Source organism: Phyllostomus hastatus, unplaced genomic scaffold, assembly GCF_019186645.2.
Source record: "Phyllostomus hastatus isolate PE091 unplaced genomic scaffold, TTU_PhHast_1.1 phas_contig_150, whole genome shotgun sequence".
In the NCBI taxonomy this organism is placed as follows: domain Eukaryota; kingdom Metazoa; phylum Chordata; class Mammalia; order Chiroptera; family Phyllostomidae; genus Phyllostomus; species Phyllostomus hastatus.
In genome coordinates this window covers 2857378-2879400 of record NW_025333611.1, presented here as the reverse complement: position 1 = coordinate 2879400, position 22023 = coordinate 2857378, and the positions used below count along the sequence as shown (strand labels likewise).

The following is a 22023-nucleotide window of genomic DNA, read 5'->3' as shown; positions in this document are numbered from 1 at the left end:
AGACAGACAATCACAGAAACAGATTTTCACCTCCAAGTCTGAAACAACAGATCAATATCCCTGTCGGCATTGAGCACAGCCGGCGCCGTCAATCACAAATGCACTCAGAGCGCATTCACCACCCGAAAACCAGTGAGAATATGCAAGTGCCCTAAGTTCACTGATTTTGAATTCAGTCTACAGTTCTCACAGTCTGAACCTGTAAAACCACGATCTACATGAACATAACGACACCCTCCTAACAGATGAACTAGGGTACCCGGTCCCATTCAGTTCAACGAACCGACACAGCGTCCCCCCGACCAGAAGCTCTCGGGGACGTCTCCGGTCCACCTACCTTCAGGTCTCTGTGCACAATCCCCATGTTGTGTATGTAAAACACGCCTTCCACCAGCTCTTGGAAAATCTTGGTTGCGACACTGGCCATAACATAAGGACCTGAAGTTAAAACAAAGAAAAGTTTCATTTCTAATTTTTTTTTACTCACTAACATTTAAATGTTAACTCCATTGACATTTGACACCTACACAACATTCAGAGTTTCCACAAAGTCCATACTCCAAAAACGGTTCAAACCTACGAAGTACCAGGGAGGGCTCCTCAGCTAGTAAAGCTCCCAACCTTCATGGACTCTGTCAGCAGAAAGACCTCCCATGTCTCTCGGAGCCCCTGTAGCAATTACTTAGTACACAATTCCCAGACACCTGGCGGCTAGATTAAATCATGTTCAAGTCCCCTTCAACCGTTGCCACCCTGGGGTTTCATGCTAATAATCTGTTATCGTGGCCCATCATGGACTGAAGACCCTATCACCCATCATGGAGTAAGAAGAAAGATAAATTTTGTTAGCCCAAGGGATGAGCTTCATCGTGTACAAGATTTGGAACTCATTTTCCAAAAACGACCCACACATGGGGCGTACGGGACGGAAGGAGAGGAGTGCCTTCATCCGGTGACACGACAGCGGAGGATGCGAGTCCCGAGCGCGGAGAGGGTTGCAGGACTAACGCAGATAAAAATCGATGGAGAAAAAATCCGGACGTTTTCCAGCCAAGTGAGTTTAGGAACAGAGAAAGAGCTCACTAGCCCTTCTGTATTTAGTCACTCTGAGTCATCAGCCTGTGCTGACGCCCAAGCTCAGGAACCCTGCGTGCCCCTTCTCCACCCTGAACGAGCCCACTGTGCGATCAACAGTTCACACCTACTCGCTCTCCTTCACACCCCCTGGCATACAACTCAGGGCCTCTGTGTGTGTGTGTGTGTGCACGCACGTGTGTAAAAGCACTGGTTCCATTGCAAGAACCCCTGCTATGACACCCTCACACTGAAGCGACCAACCCCCCACCTGGGTGGAAGTGCAGGGCGGGCTTTTCCGTACAGTTCATCTGCCACAACTAATGTACCAACATGGACACGAGTCCACCGTTTGCCCGGGCTTCCAGGTTCCACCCCACGTCCCGTGTCCGTGCCGGGGTTCTAGCCAGGACACCACGCTAACACTACATCCAGCTGGCACGTCCCCCGAGGCTGCCCTGGTCTGTGGCGGCGTGCCACGCCTTTCCTGCATTTGATGGCCCGGGCGGTTCGAGAAGTGCTGGCCAGGCGTTCTGTAGAAGGTGCCCGGCTGGGATGTGCCTGAGGCTTTTCTCGTGATTAGACTGGGACTGTGGGCTCCGGACAGCAAGACCGGAGACACAGCGCCCTCTCGTCGCAGCCTACCGAGGGCGCGAGCACCGGCACGAGCCACCACTGCCGACGCCGGCCTTCTCCACTGCAAAGTTCTTTTCTATTGACAACATCTTTCTAGAAGCTCCCCAAGGGATTCCAAAGTGCCGCCCAAGTTGGGAATCGCTGCTGTGATGTTTTGAAAATATTGCCTGACAGCATTTCTAGAGGACGTACAACTGCAGGGGCGGGGGCGAAATCTGGACCTCAAAGGAGACAAACGTTTGACCACATGACTTCCTATAAGGGTTTCTCTTTTTGCAAGACTGCCACATTTTCAGGTTAAAAAAATGAAACAAGTGTTTAAATGTTTTCCTTAAAAAAATTTTTTTTAGATTGTATTTGAAAGACCTTTTCCACCCAAAATCAAATACTCAAATTCTAGTGCATTACTGCTTAAATATCAACTAACTATGTATCTATCACAGATAAAATTAACTTCCAAATACTTATGCATCCTTGAAAAATGTTGAAATAAGCATAATTATTTCTTTGGCTCAAAGACAGTGACTTCCCCCTATCTAAAGCACCTGGAGGAGGAAGGCAGCAGGCCCTCCCGCCCGGACTCGCAGGCCCGCCCTGGCAGACCCACTGGTACTCACACGCAGCCTCGTCCACACACTCCCGGGCCCGCGTGTTCCTCTGCACTATCCAGTCCCACAGCGAGAGCTCGCACAGCTGCATCTGGATGTGCAGCATCAGGTGGTACTGCACCTAGGGGGCGACACAAGGTTGGCTCCCATCTCCGCACTGCTACCTGATTCCTTGGGTCAAAACGCACCTACTCTAGGCCAAGCACTGGCCTAAGTGGTGAGGGCGGAGGTGACAGGCACAGGCCTGCCCAAGAGGCCCAAGGCCTAGGGAAGGAGATGGAGAAGGAAACCAATGCCTAGGACTGTGCGTCACAGTCCAAGCGGGCAGGGGCAGGCCGGCTGGAGCTAGGCAGACGCCCAAAGGCAGAGAGTCCTCGGATGAGACTCGGAGGCACTGGAACCGACCTGCTCACTACCTGAACAGTCCCGACGGCTAAGGTCAGGAGTCGAAGAGCGGCTGCGCGGGAATCCGCCACTCTGTCCATGCCCGAGGCACACGCACACTTCGGCTGGCTTCACACTGTGCATGACGTCCGAGGAGAAGGTGCGCGGAAAGGAGGCCCTCGGCTGCCCACCGATTTGGGCGTCAGGAGAAGTTTCCAAGCTCATCCCCGAGACATAAAGCTATTCCGACTCAGAGTCCCCCAAACCCAGCTCCTCTGTATTCAGGGGAACCTGTTCCAAGTTTCGCATTTCAGAAAGACCACGTGCACACAGCCACGAGTTCTGGACGACAGGAGTTAATTCTGCGTGTGCAGTTTTGTAATCCAGTGTGACCATCGACATGCAGACCCTGCTAATCTTCAGGTTTTCCTGACACTGATACTCAACACTGGGGAGAGCACGTGCGAGTCTCACCAGCACACCAGTGCGACCCTCAACAACGGTCTCCTGGAAGCTGACCTGGCAGTCCTACCCGGACTGTCTCCTACAGCCATGTTCCAAAGCGCAGGAAACCTTTCCGCATAAATACACGTTTACAGCATGACGCTAACGTACAACAGAAACAGAGTGCGCATGATGCTCCCCACTCGGAAGTACACGTGTGTGAGAATATCTAGAGAAGGGAATGACCCGGAAGAGGAGGAGAAAACAAGTGAGGGAGGGAAGACCAAACACAGGGGGACAGGGACAGAAGAGGCCGGACGCGGGGCGGACGGGCTGGCGCAGAGGGAGGGAGGGCGGAGCGCCAGGCAGGAAGTCTGCTGGGTGCCGCGGAGGCCGCATCTAACCCCAGTCCTCTGCACAGTTACTGCGGTAAACATGGAACCGGCAGGTCCAGGGAAAGTAACCTACCTCTGCCTGTTCCACCAAGTTCAGGTTTTCTTCGGAAGACTCCTCAGTGGAGGTGAAGTTCCCTCCTACGTTTGAGCTAAGCATAAGTGGCAGCTGGTTCTCAGCAATGGATCCAGAAGACAGCTGAGCCAAGCCATTTTCTCGGAACTCAATGGACGAGTCGAACTCACTGGGGTCCCTTGTGACCACATTGGTGGTGTAGTTCACCAGTTTGTTATTCTGATTTTCAGAGCCACATTCTCCTAAGGATTTTTCTTTTCCTGAGTCGCCTTCGGTGAAGATGATGGATGAGCTGTTACTTTCATCATTTGTAACATCGTATTGATCTCTGGAGGAAAAAAATACAGTAAAGATGATAATGAATGTAAAAAAAAGATCAAGAGTAACTCAACTGTTCCTTCACATCTGTATGAGTCTTACTATAAAACCTCTGGGGGGAAAAAGGTATCAAATCTCTCTAGCAGCCACATTTATTTAAAATACTGACAGGAAATATCCAAGGGGAGAAAGTAATTTAACATTTTGTAAAGAACATAAGCAAAAAGACAAGTCTAAAACACCCCTGAGCTCCTAACAGCAAAACACAAAGGCAACCCGGTGCAGGTGACAGGTGACACCTAACCTGTATGAAGACCACACCCGTCCACACACCTGTCATCCTCCTGCGCAGAGATCACCTTCAGAGATGGCAACTGGATAGAAATTCTATCTGCTGAACAAAAACAAAAGCAAATCTTCAAACAGCCCGATTGTCTAATTTATAGTCAAAGGCAGAAAAATATACAAATAACACCAAGTGAAACCACCTGTCTAAAAATGTCATGACCTGCCCTGGCTGGTGTGGCTCAGTAGATTAAGTGCTGGCCTGTAAACCAAGAGGTCACTGGTTCAACTCCCAGTTGGGTCACATGCCTGGGTTGTGGGCCAGGTCCCCAGTTGGGGGTACACAGGAGGCAACCACACACTGATGTTTCTCTCACTCTCTTCCCCTCCCTTCCCCACTCTCTAGAAATTAATAAATAAAATATTTTAAAAAATGTCATGACCTTTTACAAAGTACAACTCAACCTTATTCAAGTTACTGGTGCACTTGAGGAACCATGAAAAAGCCGTCCCACTACAGGAGGGGCCCGCAAACTCTGTGCAGGACCTGATCCCGAACACTCCAGGCCTTCCCAGCCCTCAGAGGCTCTGCCACAGCTACCCAGCTCTGCTGTTGCAACGCCAAAGCAGACGCTGACAGTACCGAAGAATGAGCCTGTGTTCTAATGAACTATACTGACTGATGATAAAATGCGGAATCTCATACAATGCTCACAAAATATTCTCTGTTTGGTGCCTTTTATTATTTTTCAAAACATAAAAAAAGAAAAAAATTCTCAGCTTACGGGATGCACAAAAACAGGGGCAGGCCAGACCTCGCCCACGGGCTGAGCTTTGCCGACCTTCGACCCTGTCTAACCCGAAAGGGCTCACCTTGCTTCTGGGCCACGTGAACATGTTCTATCCAAGCAGTGTGGTAGCCCACAATGTTCGGGTGCTGCAGGCCCGCCAGCACCTTCACTTCCCGCAGCACCTGGGGGAGGATCACACTCAGATGGGACGTGCGCTGGCCGTCTGTAAATGCTCGTGGCATCAAACGCCACTTGTTCCGGAGCAGGCAGCGGAAGCCCTGTGTGTAAGCAGCCTAAACTCTGTGACAGCCAGTAAAGGCACATGTACGTATAGCACTGTGCACTCTGCACGCTTCATTCACAATCATTCCCCTATAAGTCAGTCCAGTCCACAAGGCAAATGAAACCACACGGTCACCACCACTATTTCAAGGGCAGGAGACAGGAGTGGCCTGGAAGACAAGGTCACTTGCTCAGGACCACACAGCCCGTCGGGGAGAAGACTGGGCCTGAACTGAGCTCACGTTTTCTCATAACAAGCTGTACTGTACATGAATAATTTAGTTAAAAATTAGTTTCCCCAGCAACAACCCTCGAAATGTGGTCCATCTGAAATGCCTATAAAAAGTTAAGTCAAGCCCTGGCTGGCGTAGCTCAGTGGATTGAGCGCGGGCTGGGAACCAAAGTGTTGCAGGTTTGATTCCCAGTCAGGTCACATGCCTGGGTTGCAGGCCATGACCCCCAGCAACTGCACATTGATGTTTCTCTCTCTCTGTTTCTCCTTCCCTTCCCTCTCTAAAAATAAATAAACAAAATCTTAAAAAAAAATAAAGTTAAGTCAAATAAAAATTTAGCTTAGATGTTTATGTTATTGCAACCCATTCTTAGTAAGCTGGCAATCCACCCCACCTAGTATTTGCCAAATACACACACACACACACACACACACACACAGAGTCACTCTCTCTCTCTCTCTCTCACGTACACAAAGCTCCTTCAAAAAAAACTTAAACACTCGACTATTCAAAGTAAATAAATTTTGAAAATCTTACCTTCATGCAATCTGTCTTAGTTGCACTCTTAATCAGGATTTTTTTAATTGCATAGTACTGTCCATCTAATTTATTCCTGACCTAAAAAGTAGAGGAAAAGAAAAAGTATATAGTACCATTACATTTCAACTGAATAACGTGAGTTCTTATTTAGGCTGAACTTAGACAACCCAAACTAGCCGGAGACAGAGAATTCAGCTAAAGACACATGTTGTCTCCACTGCACTCGGGGAAGTCAGGGGCTCGACTGGGACAGGAGCTTCCAGACGGCACTGCGAGACCAGCCCCTGGAAGCTCTGAGTCCAGAGGACGAGAATACGGGCCAAAGGGCTCTGGGAAGCCCAAAACACAGCAGCACAATTCTCTTTGGCAATATATTTTAAATAAAAATTAACTACAGAACAAAAACTTCAAGTTTGCAGAACCCACAGAAACCACCAACATGACTGGGGAAAAATGAAACCCTGCCCACTTCCCCATAAATGACAAATCTTAATGAAAAGTAAATACACTTTTTCCTTTGGAATTTCCATAGGGATTTTCCCTTGCGTGCTTTAAATAATGAAAACAACTTCTCAAAATGCATTTATTTAAGGCAGTAGGTCAAAAAAAATATGTGGCGAACAACCTTGTACACTCTTCCATATCCGCCTTTTCCCAAGATGGCGAGCTCTTCAAACTCATTCAAGTACCGTGAAGTCTGTGCTTCGAAGGCCACTTCCCTGGACCTGGAAGTTAAATGCAAGCCAGCAGTCAACACTGAAGCGTGAGGGCGTCAGGATGTTCCAGGGCAGTTCACGTTCACTGTACGACTACTAACGAACCTGCCCGCCTCGGTTAACACTAAATTATGGTAGTTTGGAAAGGATGGGCTAAAATGAAATTTTTCATTGTCTATGAAGAAAACATTTGCTAAGCAAATCTACAGGGTGATAACAATAATAAGGAGGGCCTGGCTGGTGTGGCTCAGTGGACTGAGTGCCAGCCTGTGAACCAAAGGGTTGCAGGTTCGATTCCCAGTCAGCACACATGCCTGGGTTGAGGGCCAGGTCCCCAGGAGGGGGTGCACGAGAGACAACCACACATTGACGTTTCTCTCCCTCTCTCTCCCTTCTCTCCCTCTGCCTAAAAATAAGTAAAACATTTTTAAAAAGATAGCAAAGGATCACTAATCTAATTTTAAGTATTTTACCAGTAATTAGTATTCGATGACAACAAGGCAGAAGTTGATTAGCAGCGCTCAGTAATAAAGTTACTTCAATTTCTGAATGATCCAGACAAGTTACAGGCTTTAAACTAGGATTTCCAAAATACGGCCAGAATTCCATGATCTTCCCGACAGAGACCGGGTATCATTGCTCTGAATTACGGGTGGGGCTCATGGGGTCCACAGTGAATGAGGGCAACAGGGGATCAAAAAGGAGGAAAATTTTTTAAAAGCAAAAAACAAAAAAAATTATTATTTTCTTGAAAAGAAGGGAAATGCACCCCAGCTGGTGTGGCTCAATGGACTGAGTGCCGGCCTAAGAACCAAAGGGTCGCCAGCTTAATTCCCAGTCAGGCCACACACCCGGGTTGCGCAGGCCTGGTCCCCATCTGGGGGCGTGTGAGAGGCAACCAGTCTCACACATCGGTGTTTCTCTCCCTCTCTTCCCATCTCTCTAAAAATAAATAAAATTATAAAAATAAAAAGAAGGACAATTGAGAAGTAGAGCAAATCTGGGAGCAGTAATTAATTGCTGAGAACCAAGTTTTTAATTTTCATAAACTATATCAACCATAATATTTTTTAACCCAAGACTAATTTCTGATTAATTTAGGATTAAATCTTAATCCTGACTTCTTTTGGATAGTTTAATCTTTAAATAATCATAAACGTATTCAGTACATACCTGATCTTGTGGATATGAGAATTATCATCACAGGGATCCTAAAATAAAAAAAAAAATTTTTTTAAAGCATTTCGAAAATTTCATGAAATAAGGAATCTATCAAAATTCAATGCCATATTGACAGTCCCAAATGCGTACACAATACTAAAAAAATTAAAAGGACTCAAATGGCCTTTTCAACGTTACCTAAAAGCTTACAATTGAAACTATTCTCCCCTAACTAGAAGATGACCACTGAAAATGCTGTGTCCTTGCTGTCTGCTGACGAAGCGGAGAGCGTACCAAGGAGCTCCCTCGGCAAGTACTGCTGATTTTACCTCCAAAACACACACAGAAACCGACCGCATCTCACACCGCCACCGCTACCACCCGTTCCACGCCGCCGCCACCTCTTCCAGCCTGTGTGATCGCACCTGACCCCCGCTTCTGCCCTCGGCCCCCTCGGTCTATCCTCAGCACAGAGCTGGTTGACCCCATAAAACGTTAAGTTGGGTGATGTCACTCCTGTGCTCAAAACCCTGCAATGCTGCCTGTTTTTATGAGTGCAAACCAACTACAAGGGTCTCGGGAGCCGACTCCATCGTCCCTGTCGCTGCCCTCTGGCCCCCCAACCCCGACGTTCCCCCAGCCACAAGGTGCCTGTCGGCTCCCCACACGCCTGCACGCTGCTCCCTGGGGAGGTCCTTTCCCTCCCGGGCTCCGCACGGCTCCTGCTCCGACCTCAGCTCCTGGCTCTGAGTCGCCGCGAGGCCCTCCCTGCCCGCTATGGAACAGTCACACATTTGCCAAGTCCCCTCCCTGCTTTAGGTTTCCCCTTCACCCCTATCACCACCTAGCCCCCCATTTATTTGTACTTTCCCACGGTTGACCGCCCCCTCTTCACAGCGGAAGCGCCGTGCCGGCAGGTGTTCTGTTTTGTTCACTGCGGGTACCAGAGCGCCCGACACACAGCAGTCACTCACAGACACTTGTTAAATAAACACGTTCAAGTCAGCATTCCCATAGACCCGTCTCACAATCAGGGTTCCCCAACGCTTTAAAGCACGTCCCCTCGAGGCGAAGCGCTGCGCGTCTGTGCCGCACACGGCGTGCCCGTCCCGGCGCTCACCTGCCGCACCCTCTCTCTAGCGGACCTCATCAGATGAGTGATGGCCCTGTTGTGATGGAGTCTCAGCGAGCTGAACTCGTCGCTGCAGGTGAAAGAAGACAGCAGCCCCATTTTGATGAAGGTCTGACAAAGCACTAGGAAAAGAACACGGAAAAACGATCAGGCACCAATAAAATGGCGATTTTAGAGAGTACGCAGAGCCCAGGGAGGAGTAACGGCGTCTGTAAGGACAAGCCACGCTTGTACACGCATCACCACTTGGGGGCTGTTTCCGTACAACTGAAGAACGAGTGGACAACCCCTGGTCAGCAGCACACCTGTGACTACTCCTCTGACGCTGGACAGTCATTTGTTTACCTTTCCTGGCTGGGCAGGAAAGTTCTAAGGTCCATCGTTCACCAAGGCAAGAAAAATGGGATCACAGTAGTCTTCTGACATGCAAACATACTGCATTTTGCAGACGGACACTGAGATGAGTATGAATAAAGGCAGGAGTAGAAACAGATGACAGTCTAAGATCACTCAAAGGTATCTATGAGTCTGAGAATTCCCAGCACCAAACAAGACTTGAAAAGACTTTTTTGGTAAGAAAGATCCTTAGAATCCCTGTCTGGAGCTATTCAAGAGGCCGCACTGGTCTTGGTGAGTGAGCTGAGCCACAGTCCACACACTGAACAAATCTGCTCACTCCTGTGCTTGCGTTCCCCATACAAGTAATTAGGGCAGGGTTAAAATAAACATTTTCAACAACTGCGGTAGAATTATAACCTATTGGGTCTTTGTCTCTGCTTCCTGGCACACACCTCCTAACACTGCTGTAATTCCCGAGTGTTCGGGGTGCTGGGAGCAGCAACTTTTCTTGTGATATTTGGTCTTGGACCAGGTTCTGACACAACAGCTCCTAAGACCAAGACCCCTGCACTCCCCAGAGTGGTGAGTGTCTTTCTGCACGCTGAGGAGGTCAGTGGGTCCCCCGGAGAGCTTCGAGGTGGGGGCTGGTCACCACAAAGACCAAGCCATGATCAGAAGCTTAGAACGTTCAGTTCCAGCCCCCACACCCTGAAGAGGGAATTCATAACTGATTGTGCCAACATGACGGAACCTCAGAAAGATCCCTAAAACAAAGGGTTCAGAGCTTCTTGGTAAACACGAACACATGCCAGGAGAGTCGTGCACCCAACTCCACGGGGACAGAAGCTCCTGCACTCGGGACCCTCCCGGACCTCACGCCATGTGCCTCTTCCACTGGCTGCTCACCTTATCCGTTCGCATCCCCTTCAGTGCATAACAAACCTGTCAGCGTAAGTAAGTGTCTCCCTGAGTGCTACCGCCATTACAGCAACTTATCCAAGCTGAGGGCAGGGGGGATAGTGGGCACCCCAATTTACATCCTGGTTGGACACAAGTATGAGTAACCTGAGGGACCCGAGGACCCACTACTTGCAACTGGCATCTGAAACAAGGGCAGGCTGTGGGGCTGAGCCCTTAACCTATGGTGTCTGACACTAACTCCACGCGGACAGCCTTGAACTTGAATTGAACTGTAGGACACCTAGCTGGTGTCAGAGAACTGGTTGGTGCAGGAGAAAAGAAAAACACACATTTGTGTGTAGAGGAAAATAGTTTCCTACTCAACAACGCAAAACACTGCCGTTCCAGCGCTGCGGTCAAGAACCGGGTCAGCGCACCGCCCCTCAGGAGCGCCGGGCCCGTGCCCTGGGCACGTCACCTTTGTCCGTCTCCCCACCGGCTGAAGGTGAAGGGCCCTTCTCCTGCCTGTGCCACTCGTCCCCTGAGCCTGCGCAGCCCGGCTGGCTCCTCTCTGCCACCTCAGTAACTTTCTCTTGTCATTAAAATTAATTAATTAATTAATTAAATTTAAAAAGAACAGGTTCAGAATGAGTGTCTATGCTTTTCATTTCCCTGCTCATTGACTAAACCATAAGAGATCTTCATCAATTATATGAGATATCAGGTTATAGATACAAAAGGACTATCTTTTATTTATTTAAATATTCACAATTGTATGATTATTAATCTTTAGGGCCCCCAGTAATTATATTCATTAGGAATTACTCAAAGCAAAATAAAATAAATGACTTTAGAAAATTAATCTATTAATGCTTATTTCAAATTTTTAGATACCCAATGCTTCTCAGGCCCACAGCATTAAACAACATAGTACTATTACAAGTTTTAGTTAGCAAAATGAATTTATTCTGCCCTGGCTGGTGTAGCTCAGTGGATTGAGCACTGGTCTGCAAACCAAAGGGTCACAGGTTCAATTCCCAGTCAGAGTACATGCCTGGGTTGTAAGCCAGGTACCCAGCAAGGGGCGCAAGAGAGGCAACCACAGACTGATGTTTCTCTCCTTCTCTTCCTCCCTTCCATTTCTCTAAAAATAAATGAATCTTTTTAAAACAAAAAGATGCGTGCACTCTTACTGACATTGAAACACCTGTCTTGAACGATGCGGGTTTGGCTCATGCACGTGGCTCAGGTGCTCCAGCAGAGAAACGAGCAGGAGCTGGTTGGCAACTGCAAAAGGGAAGGTCGGCTGCTGCTGCTGGGGTCCTTTCAACACCTGGAGCTCTGCTGGAACATCAGATTCTAAAAATCAGAAAAGGAAGTAATCGTCATAAATAATCAACATATCTCAGAATGACAAAACAGTACATTCTAATTAATGAAACACATTATTTAGATTAAAGGCAAGAGCACTGGATGGGGTGGCTCAGTGGACTGAGCACCAGACTGTGAACCAAAGAGTCACAAGTTTGATTCCCAGTCAGGGCACATGTCTGGGTTGCCGGCCAGGTCCCCAGCACGGGGCACGTGACAAGCAACCACACACTGCTGTTTCTCTCCCTCTCTTTCTCCTGCCCTTCCCCTCTCTGTAAAAATAAATAAATAAAATCTTTACAAAATAAATTAAAGGCAAGAAAAAACAAAACAGTAGTTAAGTTGAGTGGGGTAAATCAAGACAGACTTTCTGGGGTTGAGTTTTGACTTGAATTCTGGAAGTTGGAAGACTAGCAGAAAGATGCCATTGGGGGCAGGGAGAAAGGTTTGGTAGTAACGATGGGCACAAAGGTAGAAATGAATGAATGAATGAGTGAATGAGTGTTCAAGCAAACAAGCGTGGGTAGCACAGCCTCCTTCTGTTGAGAAGAGTGCCGAGACCCAAGCACACAGACAGAAGTGTGGCAGAGGAGAAGGGAAGGGAAGAAGGGCGACAGCGTTACTCCGAGCACACGCTACGCTATGCACAGGTGTTTCAGACGCACCAGCTCACTCAGCCTTCACGATACAGGCAGGCAAAGGTAAGCGCTGCCATTCCCATGCCAAAGACGCGGACACTGATCTTGCAGAGAGGGCAAGGAACTTGTAAGCAGGCTGACCGGACGGACCCCCAGGTCCCCTGTCCTCTTTCCACTACGCAAGACCAACCAGACCGACGAGTAAACTCTCACTTACTGCTTATTTAATACATTATCAAACAGGCCAAAAACACAATGAAGGAAGCTGTCTGGGAACTGTGAGCAGGTGGCCTGGGAGGGGGCGTGCAACAGCCAACACGGAGTTAGGGGGAGCTGCTGACGGAGGCCGAGTGACGGAAACATGGAGGCAAGAAACGGACTGGCCAGGATTTGAAACGCTAGGAGCGGAAGCAGGGAGGTGTTGGTCCAGAGCGGAAACGGGCACGAGGGCTTGTTAGAGGAAAGATGAGACACTTGAAACTCTCCAGAGCTGTTGACCCCACTCAGCAGGAAATGCCCTGCAGAAACAGGGGCCATGCCCCACGCCTGCTAAACTTGTTCCCGTTTCAAATACGCTACTCCACCCTCCCCTGTGAACTACCAGAGGCCCTGGGACAGCCCGAGTTTTCAAATCCAGATTTCAGTCACAAATTTCTTCTCTTACCCATATGTAGGTGGCCAAAAACAGGCCTGCACATACGCAGGTGTGCTGTTCACCTTCAGTAAATACGCGAGTGTCAGAACAAAAAAGAATGAAAAATGTGGCCATGTACAAACCTCTGTGTGAAGGCATCTTAAAGTTAAAACATAAATCACAAATTCAGGCACAGTACATGTACCCACTCCACAGGACAAGAAGAAGAAAAGGTTAATAAAATTTCAGAGTCCTTACAAGCTACTAAAAATGAAGCAAAATTAAAAACTCAAAGAGCTTCAACGTAACTAGTAACTAATGACATACATATTAAAATAATGTCAGTACAGGCTCTGCTATCAGAGTGGCACCTATTAAAAGTCGGGGTACCTGGTATTGTTCTGGGCATAAAAAAGCAGACCAAAAAAAAAGTAGACATTTTCAAACCCAAAGGGGTAAATGTGTTTACAACCTTTGGCAAAACATCCCAAAACGTAAATGTGCAAAACCCTGACCAAGCGCTTCTATGTCTGGAAAAACACAGCAAGGAAATAACTCCACAAAGCACATCAGATATGTATGAGGTCTGTCCAGAAAAAGTCCAGCCATTGTTAATATAACGAGAACGGGTGGTGTGACATGGATGGAACCGGACAGCTGAGGAGAGTGGACTGGAATGCACATGCGTGAACAATGACTTCACCGTACTCGTCAGTGGGGGCGGCAGACACTGCTGAGTAAGCGCGTGTACTGTGTGGCCGTCACATTCAAAACAACTGAACAAGCAGAGCAATGGATCTGTATCAAATTTTGCAGTAAGCTTGAACATTCCTCCCCGGAAACTACTGGAATGATTCAGAAGGCCGCAGCTCTGGACAACTGGGGATCGGCAGCTTCATCACAACACACCCACTCATGCACCATGTCTCGTGCAGAGTTTTTTGGCGAAACATCAAATCACCCAGGTGATTCGGCCCCACTACAGCCAAGATTTGATGCCATGTGACTTCTGGCTTTTCCCAAAACTAAAATCACCTTTGAAAGGGAAGAGATTTCAGACTGTCAATGAGATTTGATGGAATAGATGATGGTGGTTAGGAGAACTGTGTAAGGTCCCAAGGTGCCTAATTTAAAGGGGACTGAGGTGTCACTGTTCTGTGTACAGTGTTTCTCATATCCTATATCTCCTTTAATAAATGTCTCTTTTTCATATTACATAGCTGGATACTTCTTTCTGGACAGACCACACACACACACACACACACACACACACACACACACACACACGATGTTCGGCATAACACTTTAGAATATTTACAATTGTTAGGTATGTTATATACATATAACAGAATACTATGCAGCTGTTAAAAACAATGGTGTCTAGAAAGATTATATCACAAATAAAGCATTATCAGGTAAAAGAAATAGGCTATAAAACAGTAATACTAATGAATTTGAGGAGAAACAGATAATTTCATACAAACCAACACGATCTTTATGGTCATCATTTTAGCAAAATGAATCAAAACCATTTTTTTAAAAATAATGTACTTCTTTTACTCAACAGATTCTACTCTGTGGATCTATTCTGATGAAAAAAAATCAGACATTAACAAAAATGTATGTATACAGATGTCAAATCCATTACTATTTCTAATGGTAAAAGAAAAAAAGACAAACCTATTTTCCAACAATAGAGCAAAGACTAAATAAATGATAGCACAGAATGTGATGATGTTAAAATAATATTTTAAAGGTTAATTTATGACCAAAGAATGTTAATATAATGTCTCATTTAAAAAACAGATCACACCCTGGCTGGTGTGGCTCAGCAGACTGGGCACGGGCCTGCGAACCAAAGGGTCACTGGTTTGATTCCCAATCAGGGCACAAACCTGGGTTCCAGGCCAGGTCCCCAGCAGGGGGCACGCGAGAGCAACCACACACTGACGTTCCTCTCCCTGTTTCTCCCTCCCTTCCCCTCTCTAAAAGTAAATAAATAAAATATGTATAAATAAATAAACAAATAAAAACATCACAATGTTAAAATACATGCATTTTATAGCTCTATAAATCTACACACATAAAAAGAATGGAAAGAACTAGACAGACAAAATTCCTGATGTTTTCGATGATCTGCGAACAGAATTTATGAAAGGAATGAATTACAGCGGACGTGCTGTTTCACAGGCAGCCTGCTTGCTCCTGAGCACCTGGCATCCAGCAGCTGTCAATCACTAGCAAATGAATACACAAAATGGTTAGCAGTGAGCTCTTCCCTGGGATGCCAGAACAGGTGACTTTTCCTTCCCTTTTTCCTCCTTACTCCTTTAAATTTTTGTGAACGATTTCTCTTAAATTTCTCTTATTTGGACAAAATCAGATAGAAATCTTTAACTCAGGCATGAAACCTTTCTCTGACAAATAGTGTTAAACACAAAATTCATCTAAGTCACCTCTGGCTACGCCAAAATCTGAACATTAATCTCTGGGTGATGAGGTCATGGTTTTTAAATTTTCTTTTTAAATTTCTTCTTCAGGCTTTTCTGTATTTTCAACAGATTCTGTAATGTGAATTTTTTTTTAAATAATATACTGAATTCTTAACAGTGGTGAGATTATGGTTAGGAGGGTTTTCTGCTTATTTATACTCATACTTTTCTATGTTCTATAATGAGAAAATTCTACTTTTTAATCATCATAATAATAACAAAAGAGAATGGCTGGTCAGTGGAGCCAAATGAACCTAATATAGCAAGAAAATGACAATGTTAAAAACACCAGTGAATAAACTACTAATGCAAGAAAGAGTAAAACTGAAAGGAAATAAAGGCTGAAGCTGAAAGCTTCCCCCTTAACAGTTCTGGTCAAGAGACCAGAGGAAAGTGGCTAAAGGGAAAGGTGAGGTCACATCCCCTTAGAAAAGAACAAGAAATAATATCTAGCCCTGGCTGGTGTGGCTCAGTGGGCTGAGTGCAGGCCTGCGAATCAAAGGGTCGCTGGTTTGATTCCCAGTCAGGGCACATGCCTGGGTTGCAGGCCAAGTCCCCAGTAGGGGGCACTCAAGAGGCAACCACACATTGATGTTTCTCTCCCTCTCTCTCTCTCTCCAACCCTTCCCCTCTGTCTAAAAATAAATGAATAAAATCCTTTAAAAAACAATAATAGTAATCAATGAAAGAGGAACCTGGAAGATTAACCTGAAATAAAAATGCTGGGAAACTTGTGTTAAGTGAAAGAAGAAAAATCAATGAGTCCAACAATGGGCTTCCTGTTGGCCCTCATTCTACTTCAAGGGGAAAAAAGCAACAACAGTCACTTTGATCCGAGGCTGACGCCGGCTCTGGAGAACCACCGTGCCACAAACTGCAGGACAGGTTTTAGAGCACACCTAGGCTTTGAATTTTCTGCCTCTACCATTTAAAACAACTGGTAGTGCGACTTTCTCACATCACACAAAAGACCTTTGAGAAACCACTTAACTACTCTGGTCTGATATCTACTATATTACAAACTGAGCTACGTGTTTCACAGATCTGACTGTTCCCATTCAACACTCCGGGTCTCTCTGGGAGAGAAGCAATATGTAAACAAAACAGTATCATTGGTAACCTAGGAGGAGAAAATTTTTAAGAGAAGCTAATCTAAGATCACGCCCTTCAGGAATAATCTTCAATTTGCAGAAAACCTTATCACAATCCTGCAGAAAAGGCAAACCTGCATGTTTACAGCTGGGGCTTTTCCTATGACGTGGCCCTGTGTTATGGAACTGCTCTAATAAAGCGCCTTACAGAAATCAGTCTGGCTGCTTAAAAGTAGTTATCTTACAACTGTCCGGTTAACAGTCTGTTTTTTGTCTCTCTTTGGCATCAAAAATTACAGGTGGTACTGAGGATGAAAATCAAAGACGAAAGTAAAACCTTTCCAACTCGGTTTGCAACTTGAAATCGATTTTAACGTCTTCACAGCTGTTTGATGCTTCAGCTGAATGTGCATTCTGTACAGTCATCACAGTTGAACGACCGTGGAGTGAAAACCTCCCTAAATCAAGGTATTCGTGCTTTTTTTTTTAAATCAATGTATTCATTCTTGATGGCATACCTTAATTTTTAAAACTGCCAAAACAACTGGTTGCAATTAAAGAGCTTATTGCCCTTTCGTTCAAATACTTTCATTGGCTACTTTGGACTGGGTAGAGTCAATGTTTGAAGTCCCTTTTGTTTTAAGTTGTTGAAGACTTTGGCAGGCTATGTCCCAGGAAGCAAAAAGTCTCGAGAAAACTCGGACACTTTTTTTTTTTTTAACCGAAGAGAAGGATTTCCATACGGCCTCGCTATAAGAAGTCTTTTAGCTACCCTATCGGGGAAACACGGCAACAGAAGCAACAAATCAAAACTCAGCCCAAACTGTCCCGCGCCAAGTCCCGTCCCAGGAGTTGACAAAGCCCCTGCTCACCGCCCGGCAAAACCGCCCAGGGCCTGGGAGCTAGAGAGGCCCGAGGACGCCGAGTCCGCAGAGGAAACCAAGCACAGAAATATGAACCAACGAGCGGGTCGCAGACCCTCGTTTCAGTAAATGTTTCCATTACCCGACCGCCCGCTCGCCGCCCCACCCCGCGGCGCTGTCCTGCGGGGGCCCCTCCGAAGCCCGGATCCAGCCGCTGCCCAGGTCCGGGAGCGAGCCCGGAAAGCGAGTGGACGGGGCACGGGGAGGGCCGCCGTGGCATTCTGGGTCCCTCACCATCATACTTGGGCTCCGAGCCCTCCGTCGGGAAGTCGATTGCAGGCGGCGCCGGCAAAGCCCCCGCTCCGTCGTCCTCAGCCTCGCGATCCCGTTCTTCCGAGCGGCCCCCGAGCATCGCGGGCCCAGCGCGGGCCGCAGCCCGGGACGCCCACCAGCCCAGCGGCTCCGGAATCCTCTTCCACAGCGATCGCCAACGAATCCGGAAGTAGCCCTCTCAGAGCGGAAGACCCGCCAGGGCAGCCAGCGCACAGCTTTGGGGGAGGGGCCTGGCGTGGGCTCCGCCCCTTCCTGGGGGAAGGAGGGACCAGTCCTGCGAGCAGTGCCTCCAGGCGCAGGCGTCCTAGTGGTCCTGTCCTCGGGCGACCGGGCTAGGTACCCAGCCGCGCCAGGGTGAGCCCCGGCCTGCACTCCTGGGCGCCCCACCTCGGTGTCCTCGAGACATGAGTACCCGCAGATGAATCAGAGCGCTCGCATCTCACGCAAAAACTCGGAAACCGCTATAGGAATCGGTGTCTGCAGAGATGCTAACCCAAATGTTTACTTTTTACAGACAAAACAGTGACTATTTGTCATTTGTTTGAAAAAAAAATCAAAAGCATCTACGGGACCCAGATCCACAAAAATTGAACCTATGTTGGTCAACCGTTAAGCCACACGAAACGTAAATTCGTCCCCCCCCAAAAAAACACACACACACACACACAAAACGGGAAATGCCAACTAGGTGCCAAAATAAAAATTCCGTTGGTTTTGAAACAGACCTTTCAGATGAAATGATTTCAAACTTGAAACAGACAGCCTTTCCCAAGTGATCTAACGGCCACACTGGATTAATTTTTGAAGCCCTTAGCTTCAAAACTCCTCCCTCTTTGTCCTCCGGAGATGCTGGTGGAAATAATTCTTGGATCACAGATGAGATAATGGAATACAAGCGTTTCAGATTTGGGGCTTCAAAATCTGACGTGCAACGTGCAAACATTATTAAAGAATTTTATTCGTGCATAGTTTTCATATAAAGTCATTCTGGAAGTTGCAGTCCATCAGATAATAACCAAAGATTAGGGATGTCCTTTTTCATGCCCTGCTGATAGGAAGAGCACAGACTTTCTGGAGGGTGATTTATTTATATGTTTCCACAGCTTTAATAATACAAACACTTATGATTTATGATTTATCATTTCCACTTTGTGGGAATTATTCTAGGGAACAGGTTAAGAGTAAGCTAAAAAAAGCTATCAACTACAACACTAGTTGTAATACTAGAAAAAAGAAATCAATGTAATTAGCAAAATACATTATGAACAACCATACAATAGCATACTTGGCAACCATTAAAAATGTTCTCACACTTTCCCACAACCATGAGAATGGAGGAAAAAAGCAAACTCATTCTGGTTGGAACATAAGAGAAGGCAATCTTGCCCTGGCTGGTGTTGCTCAGTGGATTGGGTGCAAGCTTTCAAAACAAAGGATCCCTGATTGCATTACCAAGTCAGGGCACATGCCTGGGTTGTGGGCCAGGTCCCCAGTGAGGGGCACACAAGAGGCAACCACACATTGATGTTTCTCTCCCTTTCTCTCTCTCTCTCTCTAAAAATAAATAAATAAAATCTTTTTTTAAAGAAGGCAATCTTTCCAGAAGTCACATGCAACTTATAGTGAGACCTTTTAAATAGGTATACTCTTCGACCTACATATAGGAGTATATACAAAGGAAATAATCAGTGGGGGAAAAAAGATGAATCTATAAGAATGTTCATCAAAGTGTATAATAGGAAAGCACCAAAATAAGCCAAATTCTAAATAAAAGAATCGTTAGGCACATGCAGACAATGAAATCTTACACAGTCATTACAAAAACTGAAGGAAAAATAAGGAGCAGGTTTCTCTCTTGGCTTCCACAATATCACACAATTCTAGTTTTCCTCTACTTTACTTGTCCTCCATCTCAGCATCCCTTTCCGGGTCCTCCTTCTCCAAACCTGTAATTCTGTAGGGCTCTCGTCATGTCACCCCAAGTCCTCTCAGGAGATAAGCACATGCATCGCTATCACCTTCCATGCCACCTACAAGCTGACCCCTCCCGGATGTATCTCTGCGGCACAGACTTGTTCTCCGGGGCTACGCAAAAGCGTCTCCAATTTGCCTTAAAGTGAACTCTTGATGGTCCTCCTAAAACTTGTTTTCCACTATGCCTCTTCCTCCATTTAAATAGCACACAGTCCATCCACTTGTTCAAGCCTAAAATGCGAGTCAACATTTGTTTTATATCCAGAATATATCTAAGCAGCCTACAAATTAATTAAAAATATAAAAGCATAATACGGCATGTAAACATGTATATATTAAATATACGGTTAACCAAGAAGGAACGCCCAATAGCCAATAAACATAAGAAAAGATGCACAAATTTCACTAGTTACAGGGAAATGCAAATTAAGCGATGAAATATTTTAAACTATCATATTTGCAAAATTAAACATTTCTGTTCCAAGTTCTGGTAGGAACACAGAGAAATAGGGACTATCATAAATTCTAAATAGCTACTCAGTGATGCTGAGTAAGGCTGAATGGGCCGTAGCCAACATTCGGTGATTAACCCCTCTCGATGCCCCCTTTGGCACCCCTACATGTGCCCACGTGTATGTATGTGTATAAGGGTATTTCTTGGAACACTGTAATAACAAATTCAGAAATGGCCTAATATCCATCAATAGGGAAATAAATAAATGTATTATATATGCAAACAAATATTATAGAACAGTTAGAATGAATCAACCAGATTCACACGTCTAGTCATGGGCCCTGAAAACAACAGTTGCAATAAGTGGAATTTTAATTACTTGAGAAAATATGTATTTCTGACTGTATAACTGCTAGATAAATTAGACTGCCAAATATACAAATGGGAAGTAATTATCACTTGTAATTTTAAAAAACCAACAGTTGCAGAAGGCTTTATAATAATAATAGCTAATGTTTACTAAGCACTGAGTCAGCCCCACTCCCTCACTCTGTTCTAAGTACTTTCAGGAACAGTAACTCATTCAATCTTCCTAACAAATTTACAGCTTTTCCCTCACAGTGAAGCAGAGAGATGGAAATTTTCCCATGGCAAAGGGCAAGGGCTCTCAAAGTGAAGAGTTGGGATCCCAGGGTAGGATTTCTTTCTCGCAGTGTAGATGTGTGTGTGTCTGTGTACATCTCTGTGTGTATTCGCACGTCTGTGTGTGCACAGGTGCCTACCCAGGCCCTCCTCTACCTCCCCTGTCACCAAGCCCCCTAATGTGAAGCCTACACGTCAATACCCACATGGACTTCAAAGTCAGTTCTCTCAATTAGGGGGAAGAGATAAGTAACACCAGAGGATGCCCTCACCAGCTACCTCTGTTAATCATCATGTTACATGAGTATTTAATTACGGTTACCCAACAGAAGGTAAATGCTATACATCTTAGTAGATAAATTAATGGTATATCCATACATGTTTGGAAGAAATAAAATTGGAACAGGAAGAAATTTATCATCAATTTAATGGGAACTTAAAAGGTACTGTCTCACCTGTTTAATTTTATTAACCAATGTCATCCCAGTAAATGTTTTTAAATATTTAAAAATAAGATACTGTCTCAGTTGAATGGATTAATAAACAGAAGTTTAAGATTATATAAGGTAACTAATAAAATAGTTCAGTATATTGTGTAAAACTGTGGTTGTATACATTTTATCACTGTCCCTGAGTATGTATCCATCTGATGTGAAGGAAACTACAGCTGTGGCCCTGGAATTTTCAGTCTTCTCCAGTTTGTCTCTTACTCCTTTATTTCAACTAGAGGACTAGAGCTCCAGCCACCCTGTAGATATTTAGTAATTATCAATGAGACAGAGCTTGGGAAATGGTCCCACACCATGGTTGCTAGCCCCCAAGATGATCCCCAATAGTCTCTGCTCCCTGGTCTCTGCACCCTTGAGTTTCGTCTCTCATTGTACTGAGGTTAGTTTGTATGATCGTCAGCACATGGAGAACTGATGATAGGAGACTGCCAAGGTTAGTGTAAAAGACACTGGCTTTCATCTTGCTCTTGCGAGCAGCCTCACTGCAAGGCCCGTGTGATGAGAAACTGAGTGCTGCCCACGACAGGGAAGTGTCTGGAGCGGACTCTGCGTCCCCAGTAGGGCCCTAAATGAGTGCAGCCCAGGACAGCTGTCTGCTTGCAACCTCAAGACAGAGCCAGACACCACCAAGCTGTGCCACCCTCAGATTCCTGACTCTCAGGGACTGTGTCAGGAAACCAATGCTTGTTTGGGGGTAAGTTGTTACACAGC

At 46.0% G+C, this 22023-nt stretch overlaps 1 protein-coding gene across 4 annotated transcripts in view; it reads right to left on the bottom strand.

The window, feature by feature from the left end:
• The window catches only part of EIF2AK1 (eukaryotic translation initiation factor 2 alpha kinase 1), a 28172-nt gene extending 10246 nt beyond the window's left edge, over positions 1-17926 (bottom strand). The window contains exons 1-11 of one of the 4 annotated variants that reach the window (XM_045828471.1): positions 17695-17926; positions 11509-11670; positions 9061-9194; positions 7953-7990; positions 6689-6788; positions 6061-6141; positions 5091-5286; positions 4266-4326; positions 3615-3942; positions 2328-2439; positions 338-438 (exon numbers count right to left, since the gene is read on the bottom strand). In XM_045828471.1, coding sequence (XP_045684427.1) covers positions 338-438; positions 2328-2439; positions 3615-3942; positions 4266-4326; positions 5091-5286; positions 6061-6141; positions 6689-6788; positions 7953-7990; positions 9061-9194; positions 11509-11670; positions 17695-17812 — 1431 coding nt within the window. In that variant the 5' untranslated portion in view covers positions 17813-17926. The remainder of the gene's footprint in view (positions 1-337; positions 439-2327; positions 2440-3614; positions 3943-4265; positions 4327-5090; positions 5287-6060; positions 6142-6688; positions 6789-7952; positions 7991-9060; positions 9195-11508; positions 11671-17694) is intronic. The other 3 variants (XM_045828478.1, XM_045828484.1, XM_045828492.1) reach the window with 3 other exon arrangements.
• Positions 17927-22023: the final 4097 nt, after the last annotated feature.